This window comes from Sorghum bicolor, chromosome 1, assembly GCF_000003195.3.
Source record: "Sorghum bicolor cultivar BTx623 chromosome 1, Sorghum_bicolor_NCBIv3, whole genome shotgun sequence".
Lineage (NCBI taxonomy): Eukaryota > Viridiplantae > Streptophyta > Magnoliopsida > Poales > Poaceae > Sorghum > Sorghum bicolor.
The window spans coordinates 649637-672418 of NC_012870.2; the positions used below are offsets into that span (position 1 = coordinate 649637).

The 22782-nt window shown below is 40.7% G+C and overlaps 2 protein-coding genes across 3 annotated transcripts; one reads left to right on the forward strand and one right to left on the reverse strand.

The window, feature by feature from the left end:
- On the forward strand, positions 4353–6234 carry LOC110431305. Its single transcript, XM_021450291.1, has 4 exons — positions 4353–4579; positions 4669–4763; positions 4956–6113; positions 6218–6234. Exons 1-4 carry the CDS (start codon positions 4353–4355, stop codon positions 6232–6234), a joined length of 1497 nt encoding a protein of 498 aa, XP_021305966.1.
- Positions 15937–20206, reverse strand: LOC8060845 (probable WRKY transcription factor 35). Of its 2 annotated transcripts, none has more exons than XM_021462267.1 (3): positions 19421–20206; positions 18384–18527; positions 15937–16545 (listed from the first exon to the last, which is right to left on the reverse strand). In XM_021462267.1, exons 1-3 carry the CDS (start codon positions 19921–19923, stop codon positions 16017–16019), a joined length of 1176 nt encoding a protein of 391 aa, XP_021317942.1. In that variant the 5' UTR covers positions 19924–20206; the 3' UTR covers positions 15937–16016. The 2 variants fall into 2 exon arrangements, with proteins under 2 accessions (XP_021317942.1, XP_002466074.2); XM_002466029.2 differs by having other exon boundaries at positions 18384–18530.

The following is a 22782-nucleotide window of genomic DNA, read 5'->3' on the forward strand; positions in this document are numbered from 1 at the left end:
CTGGTCGGATCCTGGCTTCCAGCGTACTCGTACGCCGAGTGCACCCTCTTCTGGCAGGGCATCACCCGACGACAAACGAAGTTGCCGACCACTCCTAGCCCGTCCAAACACGACCAGTCTATCAGCTTCATCATGTCCGCTACTTGGCCGGTGAACTCTGGGTGGTCGGTCCAACTGACCCTCTTCTCGGGGATGTACCCCACGTCGCAGAAAGTGGAGCTGCCCGGCTCTTCCCTGACGTAAAACCACTTCCTGTACCATTCGGTGAGGGAAGTGTTCCATGGGCAGCTTAGATACCGGTTCTTCATCCCGTCACGAAGATTGAGGTATACTCCACCTGCAATCTTGGAGCCTCCAACTGCTCCCTTCTTCCTTAAATAGAAAAGATAACGGAAAAGATCGAATGCGGCTCTATGCCAACATAGGCCTCGCACAGATGAATGAAGGTGGAGAAGGATTGATTTCGGGTGCAGATTGCAGATCCCGATCTCATAGTACAAGAGAAGCCCCTGAAGAAAGGGATGGACAGGAACCCCAAAACCCCTCTTGAGAAAATCTTCGAACACTACAATCTCACCAGCGCGGGGGTCGGGGTAGCTCTCCCCCTCTGGTGCCCTCCAGCCGCCGAGCTCTGGGCTGTGCAGTAGCCCCATGTCGACGAGGTCACTGAGGGACTTCACAGTGCTTCGGGACTTTTTCCATTCCTTGGCCATCAGCTCGGCCCTCTTCTTGGAGTCGCTCTTCGCCATTGGCGATGCAAGAGTGACTGCGAGCTAGGAGGATGTAGGTGGTTGTAGAAGGCAAGAGCGGAAAGCTTGAAGGCAATGGCAGGGTAAGCAATGCGGGGGTACTGTCAGGATTTTATAAACCACAACTCCACCCCTCCCACTTCCCGCATTCTTGGGAAGTGGGCGGGCCCAACGGCGGACGCGGCGCTTCGATTTTCAATAATTATCGGCAGTTAATGCGGCGGCCTTTTTGTATAATTGATGGTTTCCTTTTCTCAAACCGCGCAAAGGGCGGCTGCACAGTTACCAGGCGCAACTTTTCACGCAACCATCTGACATTACGTCAGGAGGTCTCGTCACGTCAATCATTTACGTGATAAGATTTTTTCAAAATAAACAGACAAAAATTGGTGGAGGGTCAACATTCCTGTGGACTGTGCCGACCACCGAGCACAATATGCTCGGGGACTGGTCGCCCAGTCTGTCAACTCGGAAATCCAGGGACTGCACCGACCACCGAGCACTGTATGCTCGGGGACTGGTCGCCCAGTCTGCTAGCTCGGTAATCCAGGGACTGCACCGACCACTGAGCACTGTATGCTCGGGGACTGGTCGCCCAGTCTGCTAGCTCGGTAATCTGGGGACTGCACTGATCACCGAGTACTGTATGCCCGGGGACTGATCGCCCAGTCTGTTAGCTCGGGAATCTGGGGGCTGTACCAATCACCGAGCATTGTACGCTCGGGGACTGGTCGACCAGCCCGCCAAATTGATAAGTCTATCCGATAGTAAACGAGTATGAGATGCTCGGGGACTGGATAATTTTAGTTTTTTAGACCTTGCTACAAGGCTCATTCTTCGCCTTCCAGCAAGCTCGGGGACTACATCGGTACGATGCATCTGGCGATGCATCTCAGTTTCAAAATCTCTTTGAGGACTTTTCTTTTGACCCTGGCACCACGTGCCTACGTCACCTACTGCCAGGCTCGGGGACTAAGTGGACACACTTCACCTTGCGGTGAATTTGTTTGTTTAATGGCATACTTTGCTATACAGAAAAGTAAAGTGGGCACACTTCATCGGAAAAGAAATATTTTTTCTTAAGAGCACCATGCATTCTTCGAACAACTGGCTTCTTCGATGATGATGTTGATCAAATGTCTTTGGATTTGGTCAAAATACCGTTGCAACTGTTTGGGCAACTTTCATGCTAATTGGAGACGTCAAGTTTCACTAGTCGAAGAAGCTTAAGACGGCGTGTTGCTTCACAATACATGGTGCTCGGGGACTAGCTGTGGGGGTATAAACCCCTATACCCTTACGGCTAGATTTGGGCCAGAAGGCTTGGCCCATTACGAGACAAGCTCGAGGCTTGATCCGACAGCTCGGAGTTTCGTGCAAGGAAACAAGGCGTGGAGATCAAGCAGGATTCTAGTCGGTTAGAATAGAAATTGATATCGAACTATCCATGGCAATTGTAACCGACTAGGATTAATTTCCAGATCTGTAACCCTGCCCTCCGGACTATATAAGGAGAGGCAAGGGACCACCCTAGGACATATTATTCTCTCAACACAAATCAATACAACCAGACGCAGGACGTAGGTATTACGCCAACTTGGCGGCCGAACCTGGATAAAAAGCTTGTCCGTGTCTTGTGTAACCATCGAGTTCGTAGTTTGCGCACCGTCTACCGACAAACTACTACCGTGGGTATACCCCAAGGTAGACTGCCGACCAGCTTTCGTCGACAATGTCCCATTTCGATCGGCCAGAGTTGTTTTTTCTCCTTTCCTTGAGTTAAGGTTTTGGTGCGTGTTAATGTTCCAATCCAACCGCCTAGAGATGTATTTCTTTCTTTTGCTCAGCGTGAGGTTCATCTACTTTTTAATATAATCGGCAACTTTCGTGTTTGATTAATTTCATAGATCAACACTTTGCATAGTTTTTTCTGCCAATTAAGCCCGGACAATTAAGCTCGGACGAACAATTCAGCCGACCTTATCACATAGTATGTGAGATCTCGACAAATAGTTTGTCGACCGTACGGAACGGTCCATCCGAACCCACGGACGCCCACTCTTCACCTAGAGTAAGGCCTTGTTTAGTTTGAGAAAATTTTTGGATTTTGATACTGTAGCACTTTCGTTTGTTTGTGGCAAATATTATCCAATCATAGACCAACTAGGATCAAAAGATTCGTCTCGCGATTTACAGGCAGGGACGGAGCCAACGCACGGGCAGGCCGTGCTCGAGCCCCCCCTACGGCTCCTGAGTACGTAGAGCACCTCTAGAGCCCCTCCATAAAATTTTACGTATACATATAAAGAATAGGAAGGGCTGAAACGTTTTGGGCCAATTTTATAGAGAATAGAGCATTATTAAGTCAAAGCCCAAGGCCCAATAGTGAAAAAAAACTTTCAATCATCAAATCCAGTATCCACCGTAACCCTGCTCCCCATTGCGACTCGTAAATTTCACGGCGGCGCCGCGGCGGCGGGCGGCTCCCTGCGGCCCTCGCGGACGGCGGCGTTGGGCGGCGCAGCTCCTGCAGCGGCAGCGCTGCACTGCTGCAACCAGGCGCAGGCGAGCAGGTGCCAGCAGGCGAGCAACCAGGAGCAGGCGAGCAACCAGGCGCGGCGGCCGGCGAGCATAGCGCAACCACCTCCTCTATTTCGGCGCGTCGCAGTCGCTGCTCGCCGGAGCGGCGGAGCCCACCTCCACTCCAGTCTCCACGCAGCAGCTGCAGGGCTGCAGGCTGCAGGCCAGCAGGCAGCAGGGGGCGCAGCGAGCACAACAGCCAGCGCCCAGCGCCGAGCGGAGCAGCCAGGTGATATTTTTAACTGTGAATATCTTATTCTTTTGTAAGACTAAGTCCCTGATTCAAAGATTAAATGTTTTTATGTTTGATTCATGATATATTTTAATTTTTAGATTTTTACAATGTCGAAAAGAACTTTGCGTGGCTATTTTTCAAGTTCAAGTGGCAGCGGCTCAACTCAGCATACTAATGAGAGCACAAATCAACCAAAGAAACCTAGAGAAGAGTTTAGTCATTCAAATCTAATTGCTGACCCTGCAAAGCGCAAACCGATCGATTGTTATGAACCAGAAATTAGAGATCAAGTAAAGAGAGCATATGCTTTGAGTGGTCCAACCCAACCTCATGAATTTTCTTTTCCTCGTAAATGTATGAGTGGTGAATGGAGATCATTTCAAAAGACTTGGTTTGATGAATTTGATTGGCTAGAGTATAGTGAGTCCAAAGATGCTGCTTATTGCTTATATTGCTATCTTTTCTTTAATTCGGCAAAGCCTGAAAAATTTGGAAGTACTGTGTTTGCACATCAAGGTTATGTGAATTGGAAGAACGCTAAGGATACTTTTCATAAGCATAGTGTTTGCAAGACTCATGTAGAGGCTAGACTGAAGTGTGATGACTTTATGAACCAAAGGACAAGTGTGGTTCGAAAAATAGTTGAGGTAAGCACAGAGGAAGAAAAAAGATATGAGATTCGTTTGACATCTTCTTAAGATGTTGCAAGGTTTCTCATATCGCAAGGGGAACCTTTTCGTGGAGATGATGAGAGTTCTACTTCCCTCAACAAGGGTACATTCAGAGAGATGGTTGACTGGTATAAAGATAAGGTAGATATAGTGAAGGACGCATATGACAAAGGTTCTAAAAATTGCCAGATGGTATCTCCTGATATACAAAAGGATCTTGCAAAAGCTTGTGCAGAGGAAGTCACAGCTGTCATTATGGATGAGATTCGAGGTAGAAAATTCTCGGTGCTTATTGATGAGTCTCGAGATGTATCAATAAAAGAGCAAATGGCAGTGATTCTAAGGTTAGTAATCCAAAATTGCAAATTTGTGCATAAATTTATTACAATTATTTCTACAATTACACTAACATATAAATAAATATGTTGTGCAGGTTTGTGAATGATAAAGGACAAGTGGTGGAGAGATTTCTTGGACTTCAGCATGTCCAGAGTTGTACAGCTATTGCATTGAAAGAAGCTTTGGTCGGTATGCTTTCAAGTCATAATTTGTCTATCTCTATGCTTCGTGGGCAAGGGTATGATGGAGCTTCTAATATGAGAGGTGAATTTAATGGGGTGCAGAAATTGATTCGTGATGAAAACCCTTATGCTTTCTATGTGCATTGTTTTGCACATCAATTGCAACTAGTGGTTGTTACTGTTTCGACTTCTAGCGCAGACATTGCAGATTTCTTTAACTATATTCCTTTAATAGTCAGCAATGTGGGTGCATCTTGTATGAGAAAAGATGCCTTGCTAGCTAAGCATCATGATGTGTTGCTAGAAAAGATTGAGAAGGGTGAGATTATGACTGGAAGAGGTTTAAATCAAGAAAGTAGCCTAGCCAGACCAGGAGATACTAGATGGGGTTCACATCTTAAAACTTTACTTCGTATTTTGGTGATGTGGGAGGCTATCATAGATGTGCTTGAGATAGTGAAGAAAGACTCCATTAAACCAACAAATAATGGTGGAGCTTTTGGTTTAATTGGAAAAATGGAGAGCTTTGATTTTGTGTTCATTCTACATTTGATGATAGAATTATTGAGCATGACAGATATTTTGTCACGTGCTTTACAAAGGAAGGATCAAGACATAGTGGAAGCAATGCATTTGATCACGGATGTAAAAGATAGCTTGCAGGATATGAGGGAAAATGGATGGGAGCCATTACTCAAAAAAGTAAAAACATTCTGTGAGAAGAATGAGATTGAAGTACCAGATATGGATAAGGAAATAAATATTAGAGGGACATCTAGACGAAGAAAGCAAAAGGTAACAAACATGCATTACTATCATGTTGAGATTTTTCTTGTCGCCATTGATGCCATCTTGACTGAGCTGAATCATCGATTCGGTGAAATTACTTCAGAGTTATTAGTATGTATGGCTGCTTTTAACCCAAGGAACTCCTTCTCTAATTTTGATGTGGACAAACTTGTGAGGCTTGCTGAAATTTATGCTGAGGATTTTGATATTGGTGACCTTGCTGTTTTGCCAAATCATCTTAGACAGTTTGTCAATCGTGCTAGAAGAACTCCAGAATTTCTTGGATGCACTGAACTTGGAAAAGTTGCTGAAATTATGGTCAAGACTAATATGCACACATCTTATAAATTGGTTTACCGTCTCATTGAGCTAATCTTGATACTACCGGTGGCAACGGCTTCAGTTGAGAGGATATTTTCAGCCATGTCCATTATAAAAACAGATTTGCGTAGTAAAATGGGTGATGAATGGCTCAATGATTTGATGATATGCTATAATGAGAAGGAGATATTTAGAAAGATTGATAATGAAAAGATCAAAAAGAGGTTTCAAGAGATGAAAAAGCGTCGTATGTTATTGCCTAAAAAATTAGTGGTATGATCTATTATCTTCTAAATTCATAATTTGAAGGCCCATATATGTTTGAATACTCAATTTTGTCTATTTCTGTAGATTGCTACTTCGGATGAATAATGCGTGACAATATCAGGCGTCATTTGTTAGCTTCGTAAATCATAATTGGACCTTTTGGTACGAGTGACCTACATCCTTTATTTTTTTATGTTATATTTTGCAAATTTCATCGTTAATTGAAGTTTCAAATATAAGACTTTCAATTTATTATATATTTGTCTATTGTGAGTGTTTATAGTAGAGCTAAGTCGCTGTAAGATATTTGTTCAGCCCCCCCTAAATTTTTTTCTGGCTTCGTCCCTGTTTACAGGTGAACTGCGGAATTAGTTTTTGTTTTCGTCTATATTTAATGCTTCATGCATGTGCCGCAAGATTCGATGTGACGGGGAATCTTGAAAATTTTTGGAAACTAAACAAGGCCTAAGTATCGGTACCCTATGACCCAATTATGTGTTATGTGAGACTTATGCATTTACCATGCATCTCTGTCATAAGCATCACACATTTGCTCATTCATATCATCTATCATATATATGTAAGGAATGGAAGTAACTATGGAAGTGAACCGTGAACCTCAAGACCGACGTTAAGCACGCTACCCAACTGGAAGCCTTTGACCACGCCCAGCTAATAAGTTTCGTCGAAGGCAAGCTCCTAAATTTATGACTAGACGTCACCCTTTTTGTGCTTGGCCAGATGCTTTTAGTTAACTCTCTTGTAAGAACTCTTTCTCCCTCTTAAATTTATAAAATCTCCCCAACGTCTTTTCAGTAAAAAATAAATGCCTAGAGACCAATTTCACCAAATTGACTCTGTACCTTGAATTGAAAGAAAGAAAAAAAGTTATATATATATATATATATATATATATATATATATATATATATAATCCTTTCTTTGGCGGTATGACTGCAGGAGTGCAGGGCCACCAATGGCGAACTGCGAAGCTACCGAGTAGTTGTTCTCAAATCAAACATGGAAGCGCCGCGCGGATCGATAAAGCTAGGATCGAAGCAGGTGAGCTAGCTTCTTCTCCTCGGAGCGCATGCATGCATGGTCTGCTGCGCGCGTGAAGCGGTGGCCATGGTGGTCGGGAGTGTGCATGCATGCCGCGCGCAGCCGTCGACCAGATTTTCTTGCAGGCTTTCAAATTCGATGTGACGGGAAATCTTGAAAACTTTTTGCTTTTTGGGTGAACTAAACAAGGCCTAATAAAGGTACAGGTACTGTTACGAAGCTTGCATTGCGTTGCTCAATTAGATTTGTCTTCATCTGGATCGCATCGTGATTCGTGATCGACGACGGCGCTCCTGTGCCTCACGGGAGAAACAGTCATCACTCTGCACTGCAGCTAGCAGCGCGCCCACCTCCTTCTTTCTATCGATCTCAACATGAGGCAAGCAGGGGACCCAGACTCTTCCCTTTGCTGTTCAATCTCTGGTACCTGACATCTTTACTGGGATGCATGTTAACCAAGGCAGCTAGACAAGGCTTTAATCTCCCTCAGCTGGTTCAAAGGGAGGATAATTAGTTTACAATAATATGCTAATGACGCCTTGCTCTTTATAGAAAACTAGAAGCATACCCTCACGTTGCTGCAGTAATTACGGATTAGTGAATTATATAGTATGATGATGTGAACTATACTTATGTATCTTGCACATTACAGTTGTCATATATGCTATTAGCTAGATTTTAATTGTATATATGTGGTAGTACATTGCATGTTGAGATAAATAGTTACTGAGGTTTTACTTAATCGATTTTAATTTAATATGGTCGTGCATTGCTTAGGTGGATAACTTACATACTTAGAGAAATAGTTAGTGGGATTTAAGATTATAAGAGTTATAGATGATATAGAAAAGGCCAGCACTTTAAAGTGACTTTTTGTCTGTTTTGAAAAGACATCTGGTATGAAAATTAATTACGACAAAAGTGATCTACTTACTATTGGATGAGTGAAGATAACACTAATGTTTTTGCTAAGCTGTTTTGCTAAAAAAATAGTGAGTTTCCGATTAAGTATTTAGGTATACTATACTCCGTTATTCCAAACTAAGAAGGGTTGATTTACAACCAGTAATTGATAAAGTAATAAAACGGATAGCCGGGTGAAAGAGAGACTTTTGTCTCAGGCCGATAGCCTTACACTGCTTAGAGCTTGTTTGGCAAGCATCCCTATTTACTTGCTCTCCGTTATTAAAATTTCTGAGACGGGAAATAAATATGATAAATACTCATATATGGGGCATTTTCTTTGGGATAACATTGAAGAAAAACATCGGCATCATCTTGCTAACTGGCGCTTAGTGGCACAGAAAAAAGAGTTTAGGGGTTTGGGTATCCCAGATTTGAGAAGTTTGAATCTTGCCCTCTTGAGTGCTTTGATATTAAGATGCCAGCTTAATAAAAATGCAGTTTGGATTCATATTGTTGATTGCAAGTGTGTAATACTGAAAAACCAAATGTTCTCAGTTGTTCTAGAGTACGTTGGGACTTCTCTTTTTTTTTGGAAAGGAGTTGTTTGGGTAATGCAGGCTGCAAGGATGGGTATTCACTAGGGAATAGGAAATGGTGAAAAAGTTAGATTTTGAGATGATCAATGGTTAGGCGATACTAGTTTAGCTATCATGTATTGGCCCTTGTATGTCATTAATTAATGAACAACAAGGCAATACTGTTAAGGAGGTGTGGGATGGTGTGAATTTGAACCTTATCTGTCTCCGAACAGGTTATGAACCTGTGGTGGGAATTAGTCGGTTTGGTAAGTACCATTGATTTGCCTGAGGAGGAGGATACAATCATATGCACTTATAACTCTTCATGGAAGTACACAGTTCAATCCTTGTATGCTATAGTAAACTTTAGGGGAATTACCCTGGTTTTTGTTAGCTCGGTATGGAAATTGAATATATCACTAAGAGTGCAATTTTTTCCTTGGCTCTTGTCTAACAACAAACTGTTAACCAGGGACAACCTTGCTAAGAGAGAGGGGGGGGTAAGTGATCCCACTTGTCCCTTGTGTGCTGAGAATAAATCTATCAATCACTTGTTCTTTGAGTGTTGCATTGTTCAAATAATTTGGAAATGCATATATGAGTTACTAAACTTGAATTTGGGTTAAGACTTTGAATCGGTTGCTCATTTTTGGTTAGCCAATAAGAGACATGAAGTTACAAATACTGTTTCTTCTGTTATCTTGTGGTCAATCTGGAAATTTTGGAATGAATTGTGTTTTTAGGGTCGCAAATGGATGGGAGTCAAGGATATGTTGTTCAATATCACCAAGATGCTATGAAGATGGGTACCAATGATGCAACTAGAGATGGGAGAATGTATAGGGAGGATGGTCGTCGAGCTAAAAGCGTCACCACCGTCTCAACTGATGTGGCATAGACGGGAGAGTTCGTCATCAAGGTCGGAACCATTAGATGTTCATCTTACGGCTTCTAGCATTGCAATTTCAAATCTGCATGAAGGAAATGATGTGATTCCTGCCCAGGAGCCTTTAGCTGATAGGGTCTCTTTGGATTTTCTGCATGGTTGCCATTAGGCTTGAACTTGTAAGGCGGGCGCGCCTATACGTAGGACTTAAACGTTTTGTGTTGCTTTTTGAAATATAAAAGCAGGGAAACCTCTTTTTCTAAAAGAAAAATCATATGCATATATGCTCCACTCCCTACATACTACATGCATGCGACATTCGGATATACTAAAAGGACTTCCCTTTCCTCAGGTGAGAGCTAGCTACTAGCATGCAGAGATCGATGTTGAAGGCAAGCAAATTAAAGGCCGGCAGGCGCAAAGTAAAAAGCTAGAAACAAAAGAATAGATCCTCTCCCAACATGCATGCAGCCGGCCGGTGGTCTTCACTACTATACTGCCAGTTCCATCTGACCAGAAGACATGGGCTGCATGCATGCAAAGCAATCGCAGTAGTATGCAGTGCAGGCAGAGGCAGCAGAGAGATGCCCCATGCATCAGGATTCGATCAGGGGAGGAAGAGACACGCATGCAATACAGTGCAGTATCATCCATCTAATCACTTTCCATTCCAACTCAAACTCCCATGCCGCTCCTTGCCCCCACACCGTGTGGTAACCCTCTCCATTTCAAACTGTACTTTTTGTCCGTAGCACTAAAATCATTGATCCACTCTTTATTTTTCACTAGCAGTGTAGTATTACAACAGGAGAAAAAAAAGCTATCAATTCTATATTTATATCTCTATTATCTAATTATATATATCTATCTAATAATAAAGACGCAAAATTTTATACTTTTTTTCATTTATCTATTTTTTTGTCTGTCTTCCTCTAACTATCGAACAATAGAGAGTTTCTTTTATCTAGACTTATATATGTAACCCGTGCACATATGAGTTATAATAACTTGCGTCTAAACCAATATAGAGTAAGAGTCATAATATAATAGATTTCTCACATCCTAAGTATATTCTAAATAGAACTATTAATAGTCAAATAGAAAAGAATAAGAATTACGTTTTTGCTCTGCTTTCTTTATTTAGTTAGATACCAATCGGAGGTAAAAGAAAAATCAAAATCCTAATATGTAGTTCCTTCTTCTTGTTCTTCTTCTCTAATAATAAAAAGATAAAATTTCTGGTCATTTTGGATTTTGGTTGAGCCCAACTACTCGCTTCTTGTTTTGGTCTAAAATTGGTTTAAACTCATGTTAAGCTTCCGAGTTAGATCTAGCCTATAACTTTCCTTTTTTTTCCTAACCCAATTAGACTAGGAGTCCTCATAAGAAACCAGATCCGAACAAGAGGAGCATCGTTTAATTAACCTTTAGACCAGCGGACATATAAAGATACGGTGGACTGAAATTTTCACAATTAGATATTAGAGAAAGATTTGTTCATAGTCGGAAAGCTTTTTAGCATCACCATTAACCATCGATGAAGGGGAACAACTAGCTAGATAGAATGTGCCGCTTACAATTAATGACCGTGACTTTATTTCACGGCGATGAACAAGGAGAGGAACAAAGCTCAGTCGGCCAAGATTATGCATGACAAAATCTTGAAAAGTATACCTATGACCATATATAGCATATATGTGGTTCACGCACAAAAAAGCGGTAGGGTGGCAAAAAATAGTAATCTAGCTAGAGATCATCAGCTCACCACCACTGTAAGCGATTGTTCGTTCCACAATTTGTTCTGGAATAATGCTTGGGCCAATAAATGTTGGTGTAATGACGAGGCTAGCTAGCTTGCCATAAGCAGCATTGTTGGAAATCAAATGTAATATTTTAGGACAAAAAAGGTAACCACAAATTCATAAAAAAAGAAGGCACGGGATGCCAAATTTTTAAATCTGCAAGAGGGACAAAGATTTGGAGTTTTTGCCAGAGATTTGAATGGTCATTTTATCAAGCTTGTAAAAAAAAACTAAGGCTACCTAGATTAGCCTCGGATGAAATTGCCCAGCCACAGGATAGGATAGGAGTGAAATAGAAAGAAAGATGAGACATTTAAGCTATGGAATTGAATTGGTCGGCTGTGTACCATTCCCGAATGGTAGTGGTTGGAACTTTGTTTTTTTATTAAAAAAAATGGTCAACGATAGCTATATAGGCCTTGTTTACTTTCCAAAAAATTTTACAAAACATCGAATCTTTAGAGGTATGCATAAAACATTAAATATAGACGAAAATAAAAAATAATTACACAGTTTGGTCGGAATTGACGAGACGAATCTTTTAAGCCTAGTTAGTCCATGATTAGACAATATTTGTCAAATACAAACGAAATTGGTACTATTCACATTTTGCAAAATATTTTGGAACTAAACAAGGCCATAGTGTTCGCGTAAGTGGATGTAGTTAATTGCTTTGAGTAAAAGAAACCTTAATGGTTACGATGAAAAAAAAAATAAGATTAGAGCTATTTGCACGGATTAACTTTACAATCCATTGTGCCAGTTAATTAATCTGCTAAATAACAAGTCAAAAATGAGTTGACGAGTGAACAGTTATGAAGTAGGTCTACTATTTGGATCGATGGATACCGGAGAAAAAGCACACTGTGCTGGTCTGTGTGCGCTCCATTTCTATTTCTTCTGCCTCGCTCTCTTCTCTTCTCCTTGACTTGTCACATCATATCGTCGCCGTCCATGATCGACTGAGGAACAACATGATGTGTCCTATTACTGCATGCATGTTAGTAACCTTTTACTCCTCATCATATCAATGGTATGCATGTACTCCAGTTCCTCTGCACTGGCGCTCAATCGCGAGCTGGGTCTACCAGAGATCTTCATGTCGGTTGGCCGCTAGATTCAGAGATCAGTAGATCATCACACAACACAGGCAATACAACACATATATAGATCTTCGTTCTGCTTGCCCTGATTATATTTTTACTCCTCTCTTGACGCAGCAGACAAAAGCTTTTGAGTAGTGTGGCTCCATGGCTAATTTAGGATTGGGCGCTGCAGCTCTTGCTAGATAGTACAAGCCAAAAGGCTGTCTGTGTTTTTTTGTTACTTTGTTGTTTCTGCTTGTATCCATAGAACCTTGTAATACATGATTGGTGCCGATAAAAAACCTCATTCTTCAGCTCCTAGAACCCCGACCCTATCTTCCACACTAAATTTATTAATAACATGGTACGCCTTGACTTAACATTTCAATTTCATTATTGGACCAAATCTCATCATGTTATCACACCTACGGTTGCTAGACTAGCTGGTCAAGCCTCCGGATGGCATTCCCCGTGACCAAATTTCAAACCTTGGTCGGGTAAATTTACGGTCAGCAGTGTGAAAAAAAAACCCTCATCTGTCCCGTGTTTCCAAAGTATAGGTAAATAGACCGACTCTCTCATCGGGTAACGGGCACCTATGTGCGGGCGCGGCATGGGGTTCGGGGTTCTCGGGCTGAGGTGAGAAGTCCTCTACCTTAAGCAAAAATAGCTCACGGTCTATCCCCTGCAGCCTAATTTTTTTCATCATGTTATCACCTGATACATCACGTACGTGTAGTTACTCTCATCTTCAATAAACTACATTATGTATGTGTTCATACTTGTTTATTGATTTGAGTATATTTATATACTCATATTAAGATACTTTAGATCATACCACGTGAAATTTTTTTTAAAAGAAATTCATGTTTTTAATATATTACTAAAATGCCACTATTATATTACATACAATAAGTATAACCACATAGTCTATGTATGTATGCATACTTAACTTATATATCACCCTAGACGGTCTAGTATGATCATATACTTCGTCTATATACATTTCGTCCGGTTATATACAGTCTAAATCTAGAAATATAGACATGAGAGTAACTACACGCGGGTCTATATATATATATATATATATAGGGTATGTTTCCTTTCCTTGGAACGTACCATGCATATGGTTGATTATCAAGCTTTTCCTCCCAACAAACAGTAATACAAAGGCCACAATATAATTGAGTCACCACCATATGTACTACCATGCATACTATGTAGCCAAAGGCTCATGAAATCAATAGGTGCATTTTTTCTTAGTATTTGTCTGATTCTACTCTCCTACATTCCACCTAATAAGTAGTCATGCATGGATGCTCCCACCTCCCCAAACCCCAAGCCCCAATTATTGCTAGTGTGGATGTTCCTTCACCCCCTTTGTCTCCGGCCTTAGCTCGTCCATCCTGAACCAATTATCGTCATCATCAGACCCCGTCTTTGAAAATTATTTCTTAAAGACGCACACATAGAACTATTGTTTCTATTATAGCGATTTTCAGAGATGGGCATCTTAAGATGCCAGTCTTTAAAAATCGATTTATGGAGATGGGCGTCCTAAGGCGCGCGCCTCCATTAATCGATGATTTCCAGAGGCAGTCGTCTTAGGACACCCGCTTCATAAATTATTTTTAGAGGCATAATTTTTCTAAGGTATCCTAGGCATTTATGAAGGTGATCACTAGGTCTGTCTGCCTTCGTTAATTAGTAGTTGTGCAAGCGTAGAGCTGATCCATTGGATGGTTTGAGTCGGCGATGGCATACCCTAGGATTTTATCAGGCATGCACATATGTGAAGGGAAAACCCACAAAACTGAGCACCCAATTACTTCTCCCTAATTCATTTTCTCATAGTTCGTTTCGTCCATTATAACCTTATTTTCCTAGATATGCACCACCCTAGCTATCACTAATTAACCACATGATGATCACCACCCCCAATCTTTAGCACAAACCCTGCTAATACAATAAGTCCCCCATTAGCCACCCTATCCATACTACAATCCCACTACCACAACCCTAATAGATCTCTCATTGGTTCCATGTCCATTGACCATCAAGACCAAGTCAGCACCGTATAAGCCTCTGATCTTTGTTTATAAAATGATTAGGGGTAAAACTTATTTTTGAAGAGACTTCTCTCTGGATGAATATCTGGTGGGGTGAGACACCCTTGAGCCAACATTATCTTGTCATTTGATCTTTGTGAAGAGAAATACATTTCAATATATAACTATAAAAATTAGAAATGAAAATTTGAAATTTGGAAGGCAACTTCTTGGTTTCTTGAGGGATCAATGAAACTTTATTATGAGTCATGTCTCAACTTTGAATTTGGTGGATTCTAGAGACAATATAATGTGGAAATGGACAAGATCTAGCTTGTTCATAGTGAGGTCTATGTACGAATAATTAACTCAAATGGAATTTGGTGCTTCTCATAAACACATTTAGAAAGCCAAAATTTGACCAAAAACTAAATACTTCTTGTGGCTATTCGAGAATGATGTCATATTCACCAAAGATAACATGATGAAAAGGAAATGGAAGGTCCATCCCACATGCTATTTTTGCAATGAGAATGAAATAGCTAGTCATCTTTTCTTTGAATGCAAAGTTGTCAAATCTAACTAGGGGCTTCATAGTCAGCTTGATTGGTGCAAACTGTTCCCTAATTCCATTCAACAATGAAGTTCATGGTTGCACAAATGGCTACCTAATGATAAATGGATGCATGTTTTGTTGACTGCAGCTATTTGTTGGTCAACATGGAAATGTCAAAAAAGAACTAGTTTTGATAAAAAGATCATGATGCAATCTTTTGCCTAAACATTGGTTTAATCCATTTAAATGTTTAAATGGCAAAAAAGGCCACTCATTTGTTTAGGTCCTAAACGGTGCATATATTAAACGGTTGAACTATTTAGAGCATTAAATCCCTTCTAAGCGGTCTAAACAAGATCAAGTTAAATGTGATTAAACGAGATAAACAACAATTTAATTCATCATTTAATCAATAGAAGGATTGCAACTATCACAATGGCACTCATCTAATTATTATCATAAGTATATGAGGTGAAGTAGATTTAGTTTTCTTCTAAAAAAATATTTGACAGAATACTGTTTTGACATACGTAAATATTTATACATTCTAGCACATTTGTTGACTTTTACATACATAATTACTATGTATATTTTAGTGTTACTATATAAAACCATTTGGATTGTTAAACTCTGTTTAAACACTGTCTAAATGGCCTAAGCACTAAACAAAGGATGACCGACCATTTAGAATAACATTGGGTGCTAGTAATAAATACAGTCCATGCAGAATTGTGGAATTTTTTATATTATGTAGACAACAAGATCTTAAACTCGTATATTTATTTTCTCATTCTTTAAATATATATCTTAGCTTTGAATTAATCATAAGCACAAAGGTATATATTATGATCTGTCACAGCAATTAATTAAGTAAAATGTGTGCATAATTGTAACCTATTTTTCATCAAAGCATTTATGCCATATGTATTGTAGCCTTCCTTATACCTTGAGCCTGATAGATTAGAACTTTTGCCACTCATAACTTACCCCCCTAGAGTAGATGTTTGCATTCACAGGATTATTACTAGGCTCCAATTCCTCCAACTCTGCGAAAACTTCATCTGAAGGTTGGATGCTATTGCGATTGATCGGCTGATGCATCGCAACACCCTCCTCATCAAGAGTATCGATGGCATAGGCAACATACCCAGCTGCATTATCTTCCATCATGTTTGTCATTTGTTGACACTCGATGTTGCTACTGGGAACTACATTATGCTCGAAGTAGTTGGCATTCTTTGATGATGATGACGACGATGATGATGTTGGCCATGAACTCGTCGGTTCAACCCTGCAGCTGTTCTTCTTCTTGCAGTTGGACATGTGAGTGTGAGGCCGGGAGTACCCAGCAAGTACATTTCGTTGCATTGGCCAAGGGTGGTTGTGTTCTGCCGTGTAGGTAATCACTAGCATATTCGGGTCACTGCGGCTGCGCTCTACTTGCTTCCTCGCCATACATCCCTTTGAGCTGCTGCATCTGTAGTAACCTCTGTAAAATAAAATAAAGTTTCACTTAATCAAATACATGCATTGGGAAATAATATACTTTAGATAAAACCTTCCCAGCAGTGGATTAATGAGTATTGGGATAAGGGATTGGCTATTATTATTTTAGATTTGAAACAATATATATACACATATCGATAATCTTACCGCCTCTATATACTAGAACATAATTAATATAATTTGTGCTTCTGTATCAAGTATGTAGGATCTATAATTAATATATGAAGGATTTGATGAAATTCTAGGTGGCATAGGATATGAGGTAAAATCATGAAAACATACAAATATTACAGCTCAGGCATGTAGATTGATATATGGAAGCTTTACTAGCCTAAGTAATTTGTTGCTAGAATACTTATGTCACCATTAATTAAAGTTATTGTAATGGAGTATTTTCGTTATTTATTTGGATATCTGTCAATACCTTTGAAAAAATGTAGAGTAGTATTAGTGAAGGAACATTAAAAATGTAAAAACATATTTGACTTCTAAAACAATTACAGTAAGTTTATGGAATATATATGGACAAACTAATTTGTTAGGAAGATCTACTTTCACTATAATAATTGCATTTGAAATTTCTGTTGACTCGCATATTAAAATATACACGTACATGGGGTTAAACTAAACTAGAAGAAGCAAGTCTGAATGTATGAATCACGACCACTTCTGACTGGAAACAGTATGGATTTGACCATATATATACAAGAGTATAGGAAACCTAGGCAGCCAAGAGAGTTTCTGGTTCTGGTTATATATTCTTGGTTTCAGCTAAACAGAATAAGTCCACAGCTAATATGGCTGTCCTTAGTTTTACATACTTTGCACAATTAGACAAATTGGTGGAAGCAAACTATGGCATCCAAATGAGACATATATATACACAACAAACTAGAGGCACACATATAATTGGCCTATTAAAAGTGCAAAGATATATCTTTTCTGCCACATACATTTCCAATTAGCAATTGGACATTGGCCCATAAACTTGGACTGAATCTTTTAGAAACACCAGAATTTAATTAGTTGCATATTAAATACATAAACTTATCTTAATTTGATGCATAATAAATAGAGAAAATAGATGGATGTAACTGATAAAAAGAATGATGATGAAATCAACAGAGATTGCCATCTTACTATTGTTAGTCTCATCTGCCAATTTGCCCTATATGAAGCCCACTTTAAGACGAAGTGTGCCTGGGTTAATTGCCTACGTATAGTCTCTTTGTGGCGATTGGCGACCTTAAGTGAAGGGGTGATCAACCTAATCGAGGATGTTTGTTCGTGTAAGAAGTATATAAACATGCACGATAGATTCTTTATATATACATCTAACTATTTCTTGTAGTATATTATAGTTGAGAAGGTAAAGTAGAAAGTAAGTACTTATAATTAGATCAAGAGGGAGCTATATATGAATGAATTAATATGTTTTTTCTCTGAAACAATATCTAAATGCCTATTTGCTGGACCAATTAATTCAGTTCTTATCAGGGAATATTGGAGCGGTCTGTATCGAAGATGACCATGCATGGTTTCTGTTGACTTGCTATGGTATAGCTGCCCATAAGAGCAGTGCACATTATTAATGAAATGGAAACATTAATTTTTTTTATGTTACATCTCTCTACACCGTGTGTACCTGTGCAACAAAAAGAGACTGCAATCCTTTTCAGAAAAAGAAGGCAAAGGAAGAGATCTGATGTTGATAAGTATTAATTATATATTGTATTGAATCCTTATTAAGTGTTAATTTGTTTGTTATTTGCATTGGCAAGAACAAATTAAAAGAAAAAAAATACTAAGGTGGGCAGGCACCTTGGGTAAGGCGAGCCCTTGATGGGCTTCTGGCCGTATTTCCTCCACGCCCAAAGATCAGAGGGAATCACCTCTCCTCCTCCTGGCCGGCTGCTCGCCGGAGGTAGCGCCGGGATACACACCACCTTCTTCACCTCATTTTTTCTGCTGCAAATACGCAAAATGTTCTGCATTTATTTAATTTTAGAGTCATGTATGAAGTTCCAAGAGTATAATTTGGAACTATATATGATGCACAAGCTAATTAAGAGACAAAAGGAAATAAACGCTCGATCTGATTAATTTGGCAAACTTAGTTTATTAGAGATCAACACGAAATAACCTGACAAACCACACGGAGAGGATATCTAAGTGCCTGCTAGCTCGCCGGAGCACCTCTCTCAAAAGAAAAAAAAAAAAGAAATACTAGGCCGGAAGAAGCAATAATGAGGAAGGAATAGAATTTTTGCAGATGAAAAAAATATTCCAACCAGCATCAAATGACGAAGAATGAATTTTAAAGTCAACTAGCTTATTTGTACTCTGAATGACCAAATCCCTCCCAAAGAAATATTGTGTCTATATATATATGCCTATGCAGAGACAAAGGGGTTAATACAACTGTGCGCCGTTTTGTCAAAACTGAACAGTCGAATTGAAATCAGGCAATCAGCTTTGAGTCACATCATCCCAATGCAAAGCATGTTTTGACTGATAGCCTACAGGTAACTAAATACGCATCCACAGAAGTAAACGGCAGCTGAGAAAGGGTCATCGTGCAGTGGATAAACTGCAGCAATGAGTAGCGCAAATCAGAGAGCAAAACAGCCATGAATTATCACGAAATAACAGTAAAAAAGCCAAGGGATAGATAGATAGATAGATTGTTAGAGAGGGGCATGGAAAATCAATCATGCGAGATCTTAGGAGTTAGTTGAAAAGGATGCATCGATCGAGAAAAGAAGAAGAAGGAGACAACAGTTAAAGAAGATCCAAAAATTAAAGAAATCAAGCCACGAAATATAGAGAGCACTAGCTTAGCTTTCCAGTCAATTAACCTCTTCATGATTTGATGATGAGAAGGCGGCGGCGGAGTGACTGGAGAGATCCTCATCATCATGGGCTCGTCGCCGTCGGCATCGGCGGCGGCAGCGCCTCCCATGGCCACGTCGAGGCCATAGCAGGCCTGCTGGGAGATCTGTTGTGGCGGCAGCCAGTACCCGCCGTGCCCGTGCGGCGGCGCCGTGGCCGCCGACGAAGACAGCTGATGGTATGGATCGACGACCATAGACGACGGCACGTCGAACATCACCGCGTCACCGCAAGCAGCAGCAGGCCGTAGCTCCTGCTCCTCGTCGTAACAAGCAGGAGGGATGGCCATGATCTGGCCGGCAGCCCTCGACATGACGTGACTGTGATCTGCTGCTGCAGGAGAGGGAGAGGGTGGCCGCCGGTGGTGACTCGGCGCGGCGGCCATGGCCATTGCACCTGCACGGGCCACAACCTCGGCGAGGTCGCCCTGAGCTGCGGTGCCGGCGACGGCCTCCTCCGCTATGTCCATAGTGGTGTGCTCACTCTTTCTACTTTCCACTAGCAGCTCGCTCTATTACTACCTAGCTAGCTAGCCAACAGCCCTGAACTCACCCCTGTGTGGTTGGCGTTCGTTGCAGCTAGCTAGCAGTCAATGGACATACACACTTACACAGTCATACACACGCACACACACTGGATGATATATACTGTCAGCTGCCCATAATAACTTCTCTCTCCGGCCTGCTTTCTTTCACATGAGCTGCATATACTACTCCATGATGAAGCTAAGCTAATTAGCTGCTAGCAGTAGTATAGTACGTACTGATCTCTATATGTAGCAGAAGAGACGAACGATATATAAGGCTTTGTTTAGTTGGCAAAATTTTTAGTTTTTTGGCTACTGTAGCACTTTCGTTTTTATTTGACAAACATTGTCTAATCACGGAGTAATTAGGCTCAAAAGATTCATCTCACAAATTACAGATAAACTGTGCAATTAGTTTTTATTTATATTTATATTTAATGCTCCATGCATGCGACCAAAGATTCGATGTGACGGGAAATCTTGAAAATTTTTGCGAACTACAAGACCCATTTGTCTCCAACAATCGTCACCCAAAATACAAGACCCATTTGTCCTTTAGGTAGCGCTACAGGTAAAAGGTTTCATACCTATTTTTAGTCTCCAACAACAAGACCTAAAAGACAACACTCTCTGCAAATGGGTCTCGAGGAGAGAAGATATCCAAATTTGGGTTATGTCTGTCCTGATACCCAAAATAGGTCTTCTGTATGGGTATTCTGTTGGAGGCTATAGGTATTGTGTTGGAGACCCATTTTAGGTTTGGGTTCCTAAATGAGTCTCCCTGTTGGAGATAGCCTAAACAAGGCCTAAATGGGCGGATGGGATGTTTGTAGATGAAGCAGTATGTATATAAGAGTGTGTGCGCGCGTCGTTTCACAGCCACAGGTGGTAGAGGTAGGCCTAGACCAAGCGATATGTATTTATTTGGGCGCCGTCTACAGCTCCGGCGACTGTTGATGCCAACTGTGGGCAACTTATTGCATTGCACCATGTACAGGTCCACAGTTCCGTCCATGCACGGATCATATCGATCGATCGGAGACGACGACACTATATATCTAGCTAGCACCACCACTAGATCAGATGATGATGTGCGCGCGCAAGAAGAGGAAAAAGGAGCTAGCTAGCTTTTTCATCCATCCATACTGACCATCTCGCTGGCTCAAGCAGTCGCCCTAGCTAGCTACAAGGACCAGTGATGATGATGATGATCGATGCCCTTTTTTTCTCCTTCATTCATCCTCACTACTCCTCCTTCGTTGATGGAGGAGAGAGAGGGAGAGGACGGAGAGAAGACGACAAGAGGACAGGGACATGGTGGCACTTATGATAGAGAGAGAGATGGGCCATGTTTGGTTGAAAGCAGTGAACTTTACCGTCTATCATATCGAATGTTTAGATATATATATATAGAATTATTTATAAAATTAAAAACACAGAAATAGAATAATTTACGAGACAATTATTTAAATCTAATTAGTCTATAGTTAGATATTAATTATTAAATAAAATAAAAATATTATAATACCTGTTCAACTTTAACACATTAACCAAACATGCCGTAATAGGGCTGGCGGCGGTTGCGTCTATTTGCGATAACAATTGGCCACGGTAGGAAGACGTACGTACCTTTGCAGCCAATTAGCTAGCGATGCACGCGTCCTCTCACTCCCCACTCTCTTGTCTGGGCTGCATGCCTGCCGGCCGGCCGGCCGGCCTGCCTGCCTCGATCTCTCTCTTTCTCTCTCACACAACACAACAATCTCTGTGGGATTTGCAGGGACGAGCAAGCATGCAGCTTTTGACGCAATTGCCATGAAAACAAACAAAATCCCAGAGCATGCATGTCGCTAGGAAAGTGGCCAATTCAACTATGGCCCTCGCTCTCCGGGGAAAGTGGCAGGCAGAGGCTCTCATCTATTCATCAGTGAATCGAGTTACGGTTTCTGCAAGCCTATGCTTAGCTACCCTGTGCTCTTTTTAATTTTTGTGTGGCGTAATATATATAATACTGAAGTACAGAAAATTGTTTTGTCTATTGTACCTTGCTCTGTTGCTCACACCCGCACACCAGAGCAGTCTCCTTTCGTTCATGAGATAAGATGAATTTACAACCCCTCTTCTTTTGTTCTTCTCAATCCTTCATCCATCCTAGTTTTGTCCTTTTATGTCCAAGGCCTCCAACACGATGTTAATTACTGTTTTTTATAAGGGAAACTTTTATTAAAACCTTGGAAGCATTACATCGAGTTGATACAAAATCAGAGAGAGCAACTTTCAGCCTCTAGCTAACATGAGGCACACAGTCAAAGAAAAAGAAGAAACCTAGCACAATATAGTGACTATCAATTCGTAAACTAGACCGCCACTCATGTGTCTAGGAGAAAAAAAAATCCTTGGCCACCTATATCAACTGTTGCAACACCGTTACAATTGTATCCTGTAAATCTAGAGTTACAAAATCTTCATTGGCGCAACACCACTCATGTCATGACCTGATTAGGCAAACTTATACGCATCATGGGACATGTGGGTGTGTGGCTTGCCTTCCACTTCTGTCAATCTTACAACAAGTACACACAATAGGTGTTCCGTTAACCTAATTAGTTAATCTCTCGTTAATTTATCATGCAGAATTATTAATTTATTCCACTTAGGACTTATTTTTTAACTTGGATTTATTACATTTAATTGCAGTAAGGATATTGTCAAGGTTCCATATCGTGAGCTAGTGAATTTATAGAGTTTAGCACCCGTAGACTCAGGAATTAAAATAGTTCATGCAACCAAGCCCTACATCTA